The sequence below is a fragment of the Pipistrellus hanaki genome, assembly GCF_964339955.1.
Source record: "Pipistrellus hanaki genome assembly, chromosome: 15".
NCBI classification, from domain to species: domain Eukaryota; kingdom Metazoa; phylum Chordata; class Mammalia; order Chiroptera; family Vespertilionidae; genus Pipistrellus; species Pipistrellus hanaki.
The window spans coordinates 30,594,576-30,609,156 of NC_140517.1; the positions used below are offsets into that span (position 1 = coordinate 30,594,576).

The 14,581-nt window shown below is 52.0% G+C and overlaps 2 protein-coding genes across 4 annotated transcripts in view; one reads left to right on the forward strand and one right to left on the reverse strand.

Moving 5' to 3' along the window:
* Positions 1–1,201, reverse strand: part of NPHS1 (NPHS1 adhesion molecule, nephrin) — an 18,693-nt gene extending 17,492 nt beyond the window's left edge. The window contains exons 1-3 of the mRNA XM_084905412.1: positions 669–1,201; positions 344–559; positions 145–267 (exon numbers count right to left, since the gene is read on the reverse strand). Coding sequence (XP_084761538.1) covers positions 145–267; positions 344–559; positions 669–1,029 — 700 coding nt within the window. The 5' untranslated portion in view covers positions 1,030–1,201. The remainder of the gene's footprint in view (positions 1–144; positions 268–343; positions 560–668) is intronic.
* The window catches only part of KIRREL2 (kirre like nephrin family adhesion molecule 2), a 17,266-nt gene extending 4,489 nt beyond the window's left edge, over positions 1–12,777 (forward strand). Inside the window, exons 3-17 of one of the 3 annotated variants that reach the window (XM_084905409.1) lie at positions 4,320–4,558; positions 4,796–4,945; positions 5,727–5,876; positions 6,040–6,200; positions 6,584–6,734; positions 6,999–7,104; positions 7,223–7,371; positions 8,163–8,290; positions 8,379–8,511; positions 8,742–8,842; positions 9,000–9,219; positions 9,646–9,750; positions 10,133–10,236; positions 10,500–10,565; positions 11,765–12,777. In XM_084905409.1, coding sequence (XP_084761535.1) covers positions 4,507–4,558; positions 4,796–4,945; positions 5,727–5,876; positions 6,040–6,200; positions 6,584–6,734; positions 6,999–7,104; positions 7,223–7,371; positions 8,163–8,290; positions 8,379–8,511; positions 8,742–8,842; positions 9,000–9,219; positions 9,646–9,750; positions 10,133–10,236; positions 10,500–10,565; positions 11,765–12,100 — 2,112 coding nt within the window. In that variant the 5' untranslated portion in view covers positions 4,320–4,506 and the 3' untranslated portion in view covers positions 12,101–12,777. The remainder of the gene's footprint in view (positions 1–4,319; positions 4,559–4,795; positions 4,946–5,726; positions 5,877–6,039; positions 6,201–6,583; positions 6,735–6,998; positions 7,105–7,222; positions 7,372–8,162; positions 8,291–8,378; positions 8,512–8,741; positions 8,843–8,999; positions 9,220–9,645; positions 9,751–10,132; positions 10,237–10,499; positions 10,566–11,764) is intronic. The other 2 variants (XM_084905410.1, XM_084905411.1) reach the window with 2 other exon arrangements.
* Positions 12,778–14,581: the final 1,804 nt, after the last annotated feature.

Here is a 14,581-nt window from a genome sequence, read left to right on the forward strand (position 1 = left end):
AGTCTCATTGCTCATGAAATCAATTCTGCAACCTGGATCTGAGGAAGGAGAGGCTGGGAGCTTGTATTCTTGGGTCCTGGGGTAAGAGAGGACTAGAAGTCCAGACTCACGGGTTCTGGGGGAGGGGGTATCTCTCACACATACCCAGAATAGAGAGGATCACTCTGGGAGACACAAGCTCAGGCCCTGTCTCGGAGCGGCCGACCTGGCACTCATACTCAGCATCGTCACTGAGGTCACATGCTTCTATATGCAGGTGGAATTCACCTGCAGGTAGGACCCAAGGTCAGGGCCACAGTCAGCCTTTGCTAACGGCTCAAGGTCTCAGGCTCTGATCCCTTACCTCTAGTAGGGTTGCCTTCCAGGTGGTAGCGCGGGAAGCCAGGGATCCTAGGGTCAGGACCTAGGAGCAGTCCATCTTTGGCCCATTGTACAACACTGCCAGGGGCACTGACCCCACATTGAAGCTCAGCGGCAGCCCCCTCCACCACCGTCGTGTTTTCAGGCAGAGCCCAGAAGCCTCTGGAGGCTGAGGCAGGGATCTGCACCTGGGCCAGGCCTGGGGACACAGAAAAGTCAGCAGGAGAGGGCAGAGGGTCTGTCTGGAGAATGTGAGTGGGAAATTAGGGCCTCTTAACACTAGATCATAAGGCCAGGATCCCACTTACCTGTGGTCAGCATTCCCATGAGGAGCAAGGGAGCCCGGATGGGTATCCTCAGGGCCATTCCATGCCCTCTGCCTGTGGCTCCTGCAGTGCCCACTGCCTGCCTCCTGTGTCTGCCCCTGGCTTTCTCTGGGTCCCTCTTCCTATGTCTCTGTCTCTTGCTTTTCTCTTTGTCTCTCTTTTGCCATCTGTCTCCTTCTCTTTCTCTGTTTTTCCTTCTTCCCATGAGTCCATCTCTCCTTCTCATACTCTCTCCCTCTCTTTTCCTTTCTGTCTTTCTATCTCTCTCCCTGCCCTGAGTACCTTCACCTCTACCTTCTCCTGTCTTTCTCTCTATTTCTCTCTCCCTAAGATGCACACTCATTCTCTCTGAGCTTCTCTCCCCTTCCCCATAAGTCTCTATTTGTCTTTCTTCTCTCCTGCCACCCCAATCCCTGCTTTCCTTTCACTACTCCCAGCCCCGTAGGAAAGACCTGCTGTCAGAGTCCAGCAGGCCCTATGAGCCAAGGAGAGCAATGAGGCCGATAAGGTCAGTAGCAGAGCTGAGCCTTATTCTGGGAACCAGCATGATCTTGTCCTTGCCTTGCCACCTTCCTGAGACACCCTCTCAAGTCTCCAGCTCCAGACCTATGTCCAGCAGGCTCCTCCCAGCCAGCTGGAGCATGAAATCCCCTGTCAGCACATGCCAGGCATATTCCTTGGTGCCTCCCCAGCCCCCATGACCCCATGAGGGAGTGCAAGTCAGACCCAGGCGTTGCCGGCTCAGCATGGAGAGCGGAGAGCTGGGCCTGGTTCTTCCCTGCCCTGGTACATGACCTTGGCAAATCCCTTCCTTCCCTGAGTAAACATTACCCCCTCAGTGACATTTGGGATGTCTGCTGGGGAGTGTGCAAGAGTGTATATGAGAGACTGGGAGAGTGCAGATATCTTTCCCCTTTTGTGCACATGTATTGAAGTTCATTGTGAGTGAGCATTCGTGTGAATGTGGGGAAGGTGAGAATGAACTGTGATCTGTGAAAGCATGTGCAGAGTGTGAGTGTATATGAGTATCTAAGGTGCAAGTGTGCAGGGGACAAGGCAGCCAGAGTGGGTGGGAGTGAAGGGTAGTGTCTAAGATAACCAGCCCCAACTGTGGGCATAGCACTGAGCCCAGCTAGGGACCCTGTGGCAAGGGCCTTGTGAGTTATTTCTAGTTCACGTAACTTTCCTCTGCCTTTCCCTGTCTCTTCTGTGCTGTCTCTCTCCCTCCATCTATCCATCTCAATTTATCTTTCTATTTTTATTGATACTTTTTTTTAGAGAGAGAGAGAGAGAAACATCAATGTGAGAGTGAAACATCAGATTGGCTGCCTCCTGCACTGCCCCTATGAGGAATTGAGCCCACAACCTGTCCATATGCTTTGACTAGAAATTGAACTGGCAACAGTACAATATTGTGCACAGGACAATATACACCCAACTGAGCCACACTGGTCAGTGCTTGATTTATCTTTCTATCTTTCTCTGTCTGAGTTTCTTCTGTCTTCATGTCTTTCTCTATTCTCTCTCTCCATTAGGTGGTTAATCTCAGTCAACCTTTAGCTATGCCATTGTCTCTCTCTATATATGCCTCTATGTATCTCTACTTTTCTGTCTCTGATCTCATCTCTATCTCTCCCCTACCCCAACCCCATACTCTCTCTCACACACCAGGAGCTCAATAAATATTTGTTCTCAGTCATCCTTTCACTACACTTTGTTTTATTTGTTTCTCCTGATTGCCACATCTTTGAATTTTATAACCGGATGTTGGTTGGTCTGCTCTGCCCACCCCAGTGTGCTCATACATGCTCACATAGGATAAGCTTCTGCAGCCTGTTTATCTCCTGCAGGAATTGGAACCCCGGCTGCGACTCCCTATGTGATCCTTCTCCAGGAACAAAATGAGGCATCTTTCTTCTTCCCTCCCATATTAAATCCGTGCACTCCCACATTTTCTCTCCCCACTGCCCACGCCCCTGGGGAATGAGCTGGATGCAGAGCGGGAGGTTCTGTCATAGGGCTCCTCACCAGATGGTGTTCATCGAGGCCAGGGTATAGAGCTGTCAGTTGCTGGGGCCTTTAATTAGCACAAATCTTCCACACTCTACTTCGGCTGTTTTCCTTCTCTGCATGCTCCTGGGACCTCAGGCTCTCCATCTTTCCATGCCCTGTGCCCCAGAGAGTCAGGAAAGGGAAATGATATCAGATGTCTAGAAAAACAGCCTTACCGCCTGACTTCTTCCCCATGCTTCGAGAACGCTGGCCCCAAACTCATCCTGTTTTAAAATCCAGGTGCTGGATCCCCAAAACAGAAGCCAGGAGTTCAGGCCTCCAGACCCAGAGTCTGGGCCAGGACTCACAAGTCTGGGCCTCAAGGATCCAGGACTCAGGAGTTCAGGCCTAAAGTCCCTTCTCCCCACATTACCAAGAGGTAAATCCTCGCGCGCCCCCCCCTCCTCCCCCCCCCCGGAATTTAGAGCAGATGTTCACTGTCTATTGATTTTCAAGTCCTTCCCCTGAGTCTGTGTAGGGAGTAGGAGAGAAATAGGTGCTTAAATCCACTGATTCTAAGACTTAAGACCAGATTTTCTAACCCTGTCATCCTCTCCCAACTGCACCCTGCTGCAGGCAGAGGACCTAGTTGAATCCCCAACTTCTCAGTCAACAGAGATCTGCACAGCCAGTCTTAGAATCCTGGAAGTCCAAGTCCCTACTACTTAGGGGAAAACTCAATAATCTGAGCTCAGGAACAATACACAACCTGAATATGGGACCCCCACCCCCCAGTCCCAACAGGCTCAGGAACGTCAGACCCAGCGTCCCAAGCCCACTGTCGCCCAGAAGCCGACTGGGGTCCCACCCCCCTTCCCGGTAGCTGCGCAGCGCGCTAGCCAGCGTGCAGCGTGAGAACACCCCAGCTGGGCTGCAGGCAGCCGTCAAGACAAGCTGCGAGATTCCCAGCCTCCCTGCCAGCCCTGACCAGCACCGCCGCCTCCCAGCTGTTGCCCAGCAACCACAGCTGAGTGGGGCGAAGGGCTGAGCCTGGACTGCAGGGTCTTGGGAAAGGAGGGGTTGTGAGCCTGGATTCCTAGATCTTAAGATGTGCTATGGTTTGTGGCAGTCACTAGGCAGGCAAAGGGTTATTTTGAATAGGGGGTTTGAGGCTGGGAGAGCTAGGGGGTCCCAGCTGTCCCCCTCCTCCCCAGCCACGCTGGAGCCCTCTTCCTGACCTGTAGGCTCAGAGGAGCCCCAGCCCCGCCTCCCCAGGGCGCAGAAACTAGCGAGGCCCCAGGGGTTGCCATTTATAGCTCAATTTCCACTCAGCGCGGTCCCTCCAGGACCTGGGCTGAGCAACTTTCTTCCACTCCTCCCTCACTTCTTCTCACCCCCGCGGCCCTGCAACCCCGGCAGGTGCAGGTGTCCAACCCGGCCGACACCCCTCCCTCCGTCCAGGTTTTCCGGCTCCCAGATCCCAATAGGGGTGGGGCGCCCGCCCAAGAGGAAAGCCCTGTTCACCGGCTCCGGTCGCGGAGTTTCTTAATGGAAAGGGGGCGGGGCGCGCCGGTGCCCTGGCGAGTGAGATCAGCCCCAGGGTCTCAGAGAGGCAGCGAGCGGAATCCGCCTGTCTTTCAGAGCCTCGGAGCCGGAGCCAGCGGCTGAGCAGATTTGGGACACTCCAGGCCAGGGACAAGGGTGCGCCTCGCCTGGGGTGAATAAAGAGTCGGACTCGAAGAAGGCTCCGCGCCTGAGTGGTGGGAGGTGTGCGGTCCGGGAAGCAGTTGGCAGGAAGTCTGCTGCATCTTGGGGACACACACTCAGTATGCTGGTCCCCGCCCTCCTCGTCTTCTTATTCTGCCTCAGAGGGCATGCAGGTACCTCCAAGGGCGGGGAAGGCGGTAAATATGGGGAGGGTTGTTTGCCAGCCCCCGCTTTTACTGGGGTGAATGGGGCTGAGGGCTGGGACTCCTGGATCTGAGGGAGCAGAAGTCTGGGAGCCTGGGCTTCTGGGTCTGCGGGAAGAGGGGTTTGGGGACTGAAGTCCTAGGTTCTGAATGAGAGAACTCTTGAATTTGCTATACTCAGCTCTGCTCCCTTCTTCATTCTCCTAGGCCTGTCACCCCACTTCCTGCAACAGCCCGAGGACCTGGTGGTCCTGCTAGGGGACGAGGCCCGGCTGCCCTGTGCCCTGGGCACATACTCGGGAGTGGTCCAGTGGACTAAGGATGGGCTGGCTCTAGGGGGTGAGAGGGACCTGCCAGGTGAGGCTGTTCTCAGTACTGGGGCAGGGGGAGAAGGGGGAGGAGGGGGCTGGCATCAGCTCCAGGAGATGCTGGGTGGAGGCTGTAACTGAAGTATCTATTCTGACATTTTCAAGTTTGGAAAATTAATGGGTTCACGTAAACATTTGGGTGTCCTAAAAACTTTTGTTGTTGATCCTCACCCGAGGATACTTTTTCATTGATTTTTAGAGTGGAAGGGAGACAGGGGCGGAGAGAGAGAGAAAAACAACAATTGGTTGTCTCTGGAGTGGCTCCCTGCTTGGGTGAGGGATCAAACCTACAACCAGGGTACATGCCCTTGACCAGGAGTTGAACCTGTGACCTTTTGGTTCAACACTAACCATGTCAGCCAGGGCTGTCTTGAATTTTTAGTTTATACTTTGGGGAAGATCCATGGGGTTTGAAGATTTTTATTTTTATTGTAAAATATTACATAAATACAGAAAAGTGTATAAAACATAAGTGGAAGATTTGCCAAGTAACTATAAAATAGACGCCCATGTAACTATTACTCAGGCCCAGAAGTCCTTCTTATTCCTTTCCCCTATCATAACTCCCTCCTCTTTACCCCAGAGGTAGCATCTAATCTGACTTTTATGGCAATTGTTTTGTGGCTTTTTTCTCTCTGAATTTATCACCCCCCAAGTTTGAAGTGACTCTGGATTGGGAGAGGGTTAGTGTCTCCCTAGCTCAGCACCCACTTTTGGGATTGGGACAGGAACTCAGGGCAGTGGTGTGACTGCCTCTTTCTTGATTCTAGGGTGGTCCAGGTACTGGATATCAGGGGATGCAGCCAGAGGCCAGCACGACCTCCACATTAGGCCTGTGGAACTAGAGGATCAAGCATCATATGAGTGTCAAGCTACACAGGCAGGCCTCCGCTCTCGACCAGCTCAGTTGCATGTGCTGGGTGAGGTTCCAACCCACTCACCTTCCCAGGGGTGCCCAGAGGGATAGCCAGTCCTAGCTTGTAGTATCAGAGTCCAGGGAGCACCGAGGAGTGGTCAAGTAGAGCTGGGAAGATCTGGGTCTCTGGGCCCAGAATCCAGCTCTGACCCCTGATCCATCCACAGTACCCCCAGAAGCCCCTCAGGTGCTGGGCAGTCCCTCTGTGTCTCTGGTTGCTGGGGTTCCTGCAAATCTGACCTGTCGGAGCCGTGGGGACGCCCGTCCCACCCCTGAGCTGCTGTGGTTTCGTGATGAGGTCCAGCTGGATGGGGCTACCTCCTATCAGGTCAGATGCAAGTCCCTGTGCCTATTTATTCAGGCAAATGTGGGGATTCACTAAGACCACAGGCTCATCTAGAGAAGAAAAGGGCATGGGATGGCAGGGGTTAAAGGGTTGGGACCTTTGGTGTATGATTAAGGGTGAGGACTCTAGGTCTGGATTACCTGGCTCAGTCACTCCTTAGTTGATTGATCTTGGTAAATAACTTAACCTCTTATGTCCCTCAGCTTTCTTCTCTGTCCAATGAGGATAATAGTAGTATGTACCTCACAGAGTAATTGTGAGGATTAAATAAAGCAATACTTCTAAGTGCTTAGAAGAGAGCCTGACACATAGTAAGCACTGTATTAGGGGTGGATGAAATCATTATTATTATTCATAACCTCCAGACCCTGCTGAAGAAAGGGACCATTGAGTCCGTGGAGAGCATCTTATCCTTTACCCCTTCCAGCCATGATGATGGAGCCACCTTAGTCTGCCGGGCCCGAAGCCAGGCCTTGCCTGCGGGAAAGGACACAGCTATCACACTGAGCCTGCAGTGTAAGTGCAGTTGGATGCTGGTCCCTGACCCTGAAGTCCTTGGTGAAATAGGGGCCTGGGACCTGGACTCCAGGATATGAGGAAGGAGGGAGCTGTGGATCTGTGATTCCTGAGGGAATACAGAACTGGAGGCCTGCCTGAACTCCTACTCAAAGGAAAGAGGGAACTGGAGATCCACACCTGGGGTGGAGGGGCTGGGAGTTGGACTCCTAGGTCATCTGTGGAGGTCCTTGACCATTCCTGATTATTGGCCCACCTCCACAGACTCTCCAGTGGTGACTCTGTCTGCAGAACCACAGACTGTGCAGGAGGGAGAGAAGGTCACTTTTCTTTGCCAGGCCAGGGCCCAGCCTCCTGTTACAGGCTATCGGTGAGGATGATCACCTCTTCCAAGCCCAAAGCACTAGCTTGGGAAGGGTTGGAGTTGGGACATGAGTAGGTGTACCTGGGGAGTAGAGACAATACTAACAATCCCACCACATCCACAGGTGGGCAAAAGGGGGCTCCCCAGTGCCCGGGGCCCGAGGACCAATGTTGGAGGTGGTGGCCGACACCTCATTCCTAACTGCGCCAGTGTCCTGCGAAGTCAGCAACGCTGTGGGTAGTGCCAACTGCAGCACCGCACTGGATGTACAGTGTGAGCCAGGGCAGGACCATTATGTGGGCAAAGTGGGACCTGCTGAAATGGGAAGGTGGGGTGGGGGGTGGACTGAGTGGGGCATGGTTGCTATGGGCTGAGGAAGGAGGGGGCGGGGGGGGGGGCATAAAATGTAGGCAGAGTTTGACTGTGCTGGGTCAATGCCAGATTGGAGCAGGGGCAGGTCAAGTAAGCAGAGTTGTGGGCCAGGGGCCTAGACTTGGGCCCTTGAGGTTGCCATTTCTTTCTCTCTCTCTCTCTCTTTTTAAAAAATAAGAATTCTTTTTTCTTTAAATATATTTTAATTTATTTAAAAGAGGAAAGGAGAGGGTAAGAGAGAAAGAAAGGACCATTAATAACAAAAGAGAATCATAAATTGATTACCTCCTGCACACCTCCCAGTGGGATTGAGCCCCTCAACCCAGGCATGTGCTCTAACCAGGAATCGAACTGTGACCTTCTAGTCCACATATGTCAAACACAAGGCCCGCGGGACAAATCCAGCCCGCCAGGCCTTGCAATGTGGCCCGCACCGCGCTGTCATCACTGCACTCCGCTGTCAGTTTATGACATTGTCAGTTTATGACTGTTCAGTAAACCATTCGGCCCGCGATTTAGGCTGGATTTTAGATTTTGGCCCCTTCTCTGATTGAGTTCGACACCCCTATTCTAGTCCATAGATCTACATTTAACCACTGAACCACGCAGGGCTGGCGAGGTTGCCAGATCTGAGTGGCTGACTCCAGGTCAGAAGGTGCAGCCCTCCCGGTCATGTGACCCTATCTTTCCAGTCGGACCGATTCTACAGGCAAAGCCAGAGCCTATGTCTGTAGACCAGGGGGAAGAAGCTTCCTTTAGCTGTGCCTGGCACGGGAACCCGCTCCCACGGGTAACTTGGACCCGCCACGGGGGTGCACAGGTAAGGCCGTGTCCGGCTAGTACTGGTGGCAGGCAGCGGACGGAGCTTCCTCCCAAGGTTCTGCCCCTGACGCCCCTTCGTATCCCAGGTGCTGGGCTACGGGCCCACGCTGCGTCTTCCCTCGGTCGGGCCAGAGGATGCAGGCGACTATGTGTGCAGGGCTGAGACGGGGCCCTCTGGCCTAGGGGGCGGCGCTGCAGAGGTTAGGTTGACTGTGAACGGTGAGAAAATGGGGCTTCTTAAAGGCCTGGGATGGGCAGAGCTATAAAGCTTTCTAGAGGCGGGGCCTGGGGTACCAGTGGGAGGCAGTGAAGGTGAGTCTCTGAGAGGTTTGGGGGTTCGTGGCCTGGTTGGTTGGGGTTAGTGAGGAGTGCGGCCCGGCCTTACGGAAACAGGCTTTGGTTGGGAGGGCGGGGCCTCTACTCTGATTGAACCACAATCTCCAAACAAGCTCCCCCAGTAGTGACCGCCCTGCATTCATCGACTGCCTTTCTGAGGGGTCCCGCCCGCCTCCAGTGTCTAGTCTTCGCCTCCCCCGCCGCAGAAGCCGTGGTAAGGAAATGTCCTTGCCTTCATGACCCACCCAGCTATGATCCCTGAATTCCCAGCCAAACTCCCTGAACTGCATGACTACCTCTGATTCTCCCAACACCCTGGCTGTTTCCCTCCCTCCTTCCCAGTCTCCTCTGATCTCCTTTTGTGCCCCAAGGTCTGGTCTTGGGATGAGGGCTTCCTGGAGAAGGGTTCCAGGGGTCGGTTCCTGGTGGAGACTTTCCCAGCCCCTGAGGGCCGAATTGGACAGGGTCCAGGCCTGATCTCCGTGCTACACATTTCGGGAACCCAGGAGTCTGACTTTAGCCGCGGCTTCAACTGCAGTGCTCGTAACCGGCTGGGCGAGGGAGACACCTGGATCAGCCTGGGCCGAAGAGGTGAGACCTGAAGCTTGAAGACCCACAAATCTGAGGGCCCCAACCCCCAAAGTCTACAATCCACAAACTGAGGGCCTCCAAATGCAAAGACCCCCTAAACCTTGAGAGCCTCAAAACTATAAGTCCATTGACTCCTGAGACACCCCCAAAATAAATTACATCAAATACAGAATCCTAAACAGAAACACCCCTCACATTCTGGTGCCCCCAAAATGGGACTCTCCAAAGTTAAAATTTCTCAAATTCTAAGACTCCCTAAAGCCAGAGAGTTTACTTATGAAACCCCAATTTCATAAGCCCTTAACCCCCGGGTATTATAAACCTTGGGTATCTCTAAATTTGGCAACTTTTGAACCCAGAGACCCCAACCCAAGCCCTGATGCTGTTCCCCAGTTCCTCCTCAGACCATTCCTCTTCTCCTTGCAGAAGTGCTGCCTACTATACGGGTTGTGGCTGGGGTGGCCTCCTTGGCCACCTCTCTCATTATAGTCATCACTGGGGTGGCCCTCTGCTGCTGGTGCCAAGGCAAGGGTTAGTACCTGAGCTCTACTCCAATACCCTCCTTCCCCCTCCTGAAAAAAATCCCCCACACTTGCCCTGCTCACTGACAGGCCCTCAAATACAGAATCCTAAAAGCCTGGCCTTGGGACCTGGCCCAGTGCTGTCTCTCTAGCCCCTGGTGGACATTGGCTCACCTTCAGGCCCTGGTGCCTTCCTGAAGCCCTAACTCCACTTCCTCAAGGTCAATACTACTTGTCCTCCCAGACCAGGACTCTCAGTGGTTCCTAACCTCGTACCCTAATCCTCCAAGTCCTCTACGTTCCTGCTCATTGGTCTCCACAAACTGTGACCCTACCCCATTGCTTAGCTCTGCCTCTGTCCTCCCACCCTCACCCACTGTTCTTGGCCTCAGCCTCTTTCTCCAAGCAAAAGAACCAGGTTCACATACCAGGAAGCAGCCATGGTTCCAGTTTGCAGGGCCCTGAGGAAGAGGAGACAGGCAGCAGTCAAAACCAGGTAGGAAGCCAGGGACCCCAGACCAAATTGTACCTCTAGACCCAAATTGTGACCTAGTGCTAACTGGGCCCCTAAACTCAAATTGGGCCCTAGTCCCAACATTGACCCCAGACCCAAATGTCCCTCAGATTCAAATATGCCCCTGACCAAGTTATTCCCTAGATCCAATATGTCCCCAGGGCCCTTTGTTTTCCTGAGCCTAGACCCCAGCTGGGATAGGAGGATCCTATGACCACTCCTTCTCACTAAGCATCCTACTCCAGGGCTCCATCATGCACATGGACAGCAGTGACCTGGTTCTGGATGAAGAGGGAGCTCTGGAGACTAAAGTGAGTGTTGGAAGGGAAAGGACTCCCTTCTCTGTGTCTCCAACTCTTTCACTACTTCTGTCCCTTCCTTTATTATTCTGTTGCCCACAGTGCAAGGATCTAGCCCCCTGTCCTCCTTTTCATGCCTCCTGGTCTGTCTCACCCACCTTCACATTCTAGTTTGCATATCTGCTGTCTCTGCCCACATATGTGTCCTAGCCTTGCACTCCATCTTTAGCCCCAGGTCAAGGTTCACTCTGTCTGTGCTTTCCCTATCATACTCATGTTTCAGGCCTCCTGGTTGCCTCACCTTGGTTGCCTCCCTAGGCCCCTTTCACTTTCCAGGTCCCACACTTGCCTCACATCTCCCCAGACTTGCCCCACCTTTAGGTTCCCTTTTCTTTCTCCTCTGTACCTAGCACATGCTATTCTGCTATTCTTTTGGCCTAAACCCCTCATAACTTCCTTCCCATACCTACCTAATTCTCTCCTTCAATTCCTCTAGTCTCAATTCATACATTTCTGGTTCTAGAAAATCCATGCTTGCTCACTCCCTCCCTCCCTCCCTCCCTCTCTCCCTCCCTCCCTCCCTCCCTCCCTCCCTCCCTTCTCTGGCCATTCTGTCCATGTTTCAATGCTCACAGCCAGGACCACTCTGATCTTGGCTTCTCCTGATCTCTGTGCTTAAGGTTCCCCCATCACAACCCTAATCATCTTACCTGTGCTTCTCCATAAAGTTCCATAATCACAGTCCCAGCCACTCTGCCTTACTTCCCCCAGTACAGTGCTGACTCCTTTGGGCTCTGTCTGGTCATCTGTCACTTCTCCTTTGGCCTAGTATATCCATGAGGACAGGGCCAGGTCTATCCAGCAGCTGCACAGGGCATGACACAAAATCAAAGCCATGGGGCTGATGGGCAGATGTGTGAATAAATATCTTGGTCTCATTCTCTCTCTTGCTCCCTCTGTACCTTCTTCCATACCATCATCCCTCTGCAGGACTATATTTCTTCTGTCTCTGCCCATATCTTTCTGTTCCTTTCTCTCTTGTCACTGTGTTTGTCTTATTTGGTCTTCCTACCAGTCTATATGTCTGTCTTTCTGTCTCTGCCTGCTCCTATTTCTATCTTTTGCCTCTCACTAAGTCTGACTCAATCTCCATCAGTGGTCCTCACCCCCCTATACATTCACATACTCACAAATCTCATTTGTCTCCTCAGGACCCAACCAATGGTTACTACAAGGTTCAAGGAGTCAGTGTGAGCCTGAGCCTTGGCAAAACCCCTGGAGATGGCCTCTTCCTGCCACCCTCTTCTCCCCTTGGACCTCTGGGTACCCCTCCTTTCTATGACTTCAACTCACACCTAGGCATGCCTCGCCCCTGCAAACTATCTAGAGCCCAGGCAGGTTATCTCACCACACCCCATTCCCGAGCTTTTACCAGCTACATCAAACCCACATCCTTTGGGCCCCCAGATATGGCCCCTAGGACTCCCCCGTTCCCATATGCTTCCTTCCCCACACCTAGCCACTGTCGTCTCCAAACACATGTGTAGCATCTCTCCAACTCAAAAATGCTGGGATCTTCAACTTGCCATACAGATTGTCCTGATTTCTAAAGAACCAGAACAAGTTAGTGAACCTACTTCTCCAAAATTAAACATTGAGGAGAGTGATAGATCATTACTATTGCCTGGGTTATTGATGGACAGTTTGCTCAGCCAAAAGGGATGCACTAAGTGGGAGCAAGATGGCCACTATGTCCACCTATTCCCCTGTATACAAGAGATTCAAGATGTCAAATGGTCCCTTCACAGAGGACTAGAGACGGGGAGTGATGGGAATTAGAGGCAGATGTAGAAGTTGTTTTCAGACACTGAAAGAAGATATTTCAAGATGACCACTTGCACTGAGAAGAAAGATAACATAGGGAAGATTAAGATAGAGCCCTAGCTGGTTTGGCTCAGTGGATAGTGTCAATCTGCAGACTAAAGGGTCCCAGGTTCAATTTCAGTCAAGGGCACATGCCTGGGTTGCAGGCTTGATCCCCAGTAGGGGATACGCAGGAGGCAGCCAATCAATGATTCTCTCTTGTCATTGATGTTTCTCTCTCTTTTTCCCTCCTCTTCCTTCCTTTCTGAAATCAATAAAGATAAATATATACCCTGTTTCCCCGAAAATAAGACAGTGTCTTATATTAATTTTTGCTCCCAAAGATGCGCTAGGTCTTATTTTCAGGGGATGTCTTATTTTTCCATGAAGAAGAATACGGTACACATTTATTGTTAAATGAAAATAAAGGAAATTTATTACCTGTATACGGTACGGTAGTACGGTAGTTGTCAACACAAACCATACTGTGAATCCTACAGTATCAAGAATTTACTCATTTATTCAATGACAATCATGTCATCATCTTCTGGAACATCATCATAACAATCCAATTCCTGAATTTCCTGGTGAATTTCTTGTGACTCCATTTCTTTCAGAATCAGTGGACTAAATCTCTCGTGTTTAGCAATAACACTGTCTTTTAAATGAGCACTTCTTGTCAAGGTAGCCTGCTCGCAGTGCATTTGCAATGCAACTGTCAGTGATTTTCTCCCATGAATTTTTCACCCAAGTCACAACTTCTTGCAGTTTAGGTTTCACAAAGTTTCTGAGACAGAGCCTAGGGGGGCCTTATTTCGGGGGGATGCCTTATATTTCACTCAGAAGGAAACCTGTAAGTAGGTCTTATTTTCAGAGGATGTCTTATTTTCGGGGAAACACAGTATAAAGATAGATGCCCACTAGGCCCTGTCCTGGCTCTCCCTGAGGCACACTTTGCTTGGCTAATGGAAGTGAAGCCAAGATGGCAGTTCACTCCTTGGGAACCCAAGATAGCCACCATCTCGATCCCTTCCACCTTCCTTAAAGGCCTGAAAGAATTGGGTCCAAGGAGTGAGGACAGGGTGAGATTGTCACTGGAGGGGGTGGGGGTGGAATCTGGGGATGAGAGATATATGTGTAATTTTAAAAATTAAAATTTGTCTTCAGGATTCTCTTGGCATTAAGGCCCTTCCTCTACCCTAGGCTCTGAAGTGACTCTAGGAGCAATCCAGGACCCACACCCAAGCCCCTTGCTACCCGCTTAATGCTTTGGGGCACTTTTAATATACATCTACACAAACATACATGCACAGATGCACACTCATGACATGGCTACTCCACTGGGCTTGGAAAAGACAGGATTCTACATGTCATTGCAGGAGACAACACAGTAAACCCTGAAGGGGAGGCTGGGAGGGAGAGGCTGGAGGTGAAGAAACAGAAATTCCCTGGCCCTGAGGTGCTGAGTACCTGACTTGTATTGTTACGCCCAGACTTCGTGATCCCCAAGGACCACCAGGGAGCCGAGTCCGATGCAATAAACAAAAGAGCCTGTACCATGCTAGCAATGGGCTCCTCCCACTCACGCCGGCAGCATGGCGAAAGAGAGTGAATTTCTCCCAGTCCAGGGGTTTTGAGGGCTAGGGATAACTCGCCCCGGGGGAGCTCATCCTCTCCCCGCCCTGCCCTCTCAGTATCATATTTTAAAAGGGGGCCTGGGAACCTTGTGACATGGATCCTTGAGCAAGGAATTCAAGTTCCAGACACCTGGGACCCTTGAGAAGCAGAGCAGAAGGTCTGGGACTCTTGGGTCTTAGGGGGAAAGGGCTGCTGTGCTCTTGATTGGGGAAATTTTGGAGGACTACATTCCTGGCAACTCAAGAAAAGAAATTTGGTTGGGGGTGGGAGGAGGGTGAGGAGGTGTGTATTGTCTTCAAAGCTGATAATTCCTGGAAGCTGATTTTGAGTCCGAAGAAGGACACTAAATCCATAACCACAGAGTCCATGACCCAGACCTCCCGCTGGATCCTGGCATGGGGTGGAACATCTGGAATCTTAAGGGAGTGGGGGCTTGACGCAGGCTCCCACGTGGCTTTCGGAGCTGCTCCCGCCAGCGCCGGGCGGGCATGCTATTGTCCTGGTAGGAAGGCGGGGCGGCGCGGGGC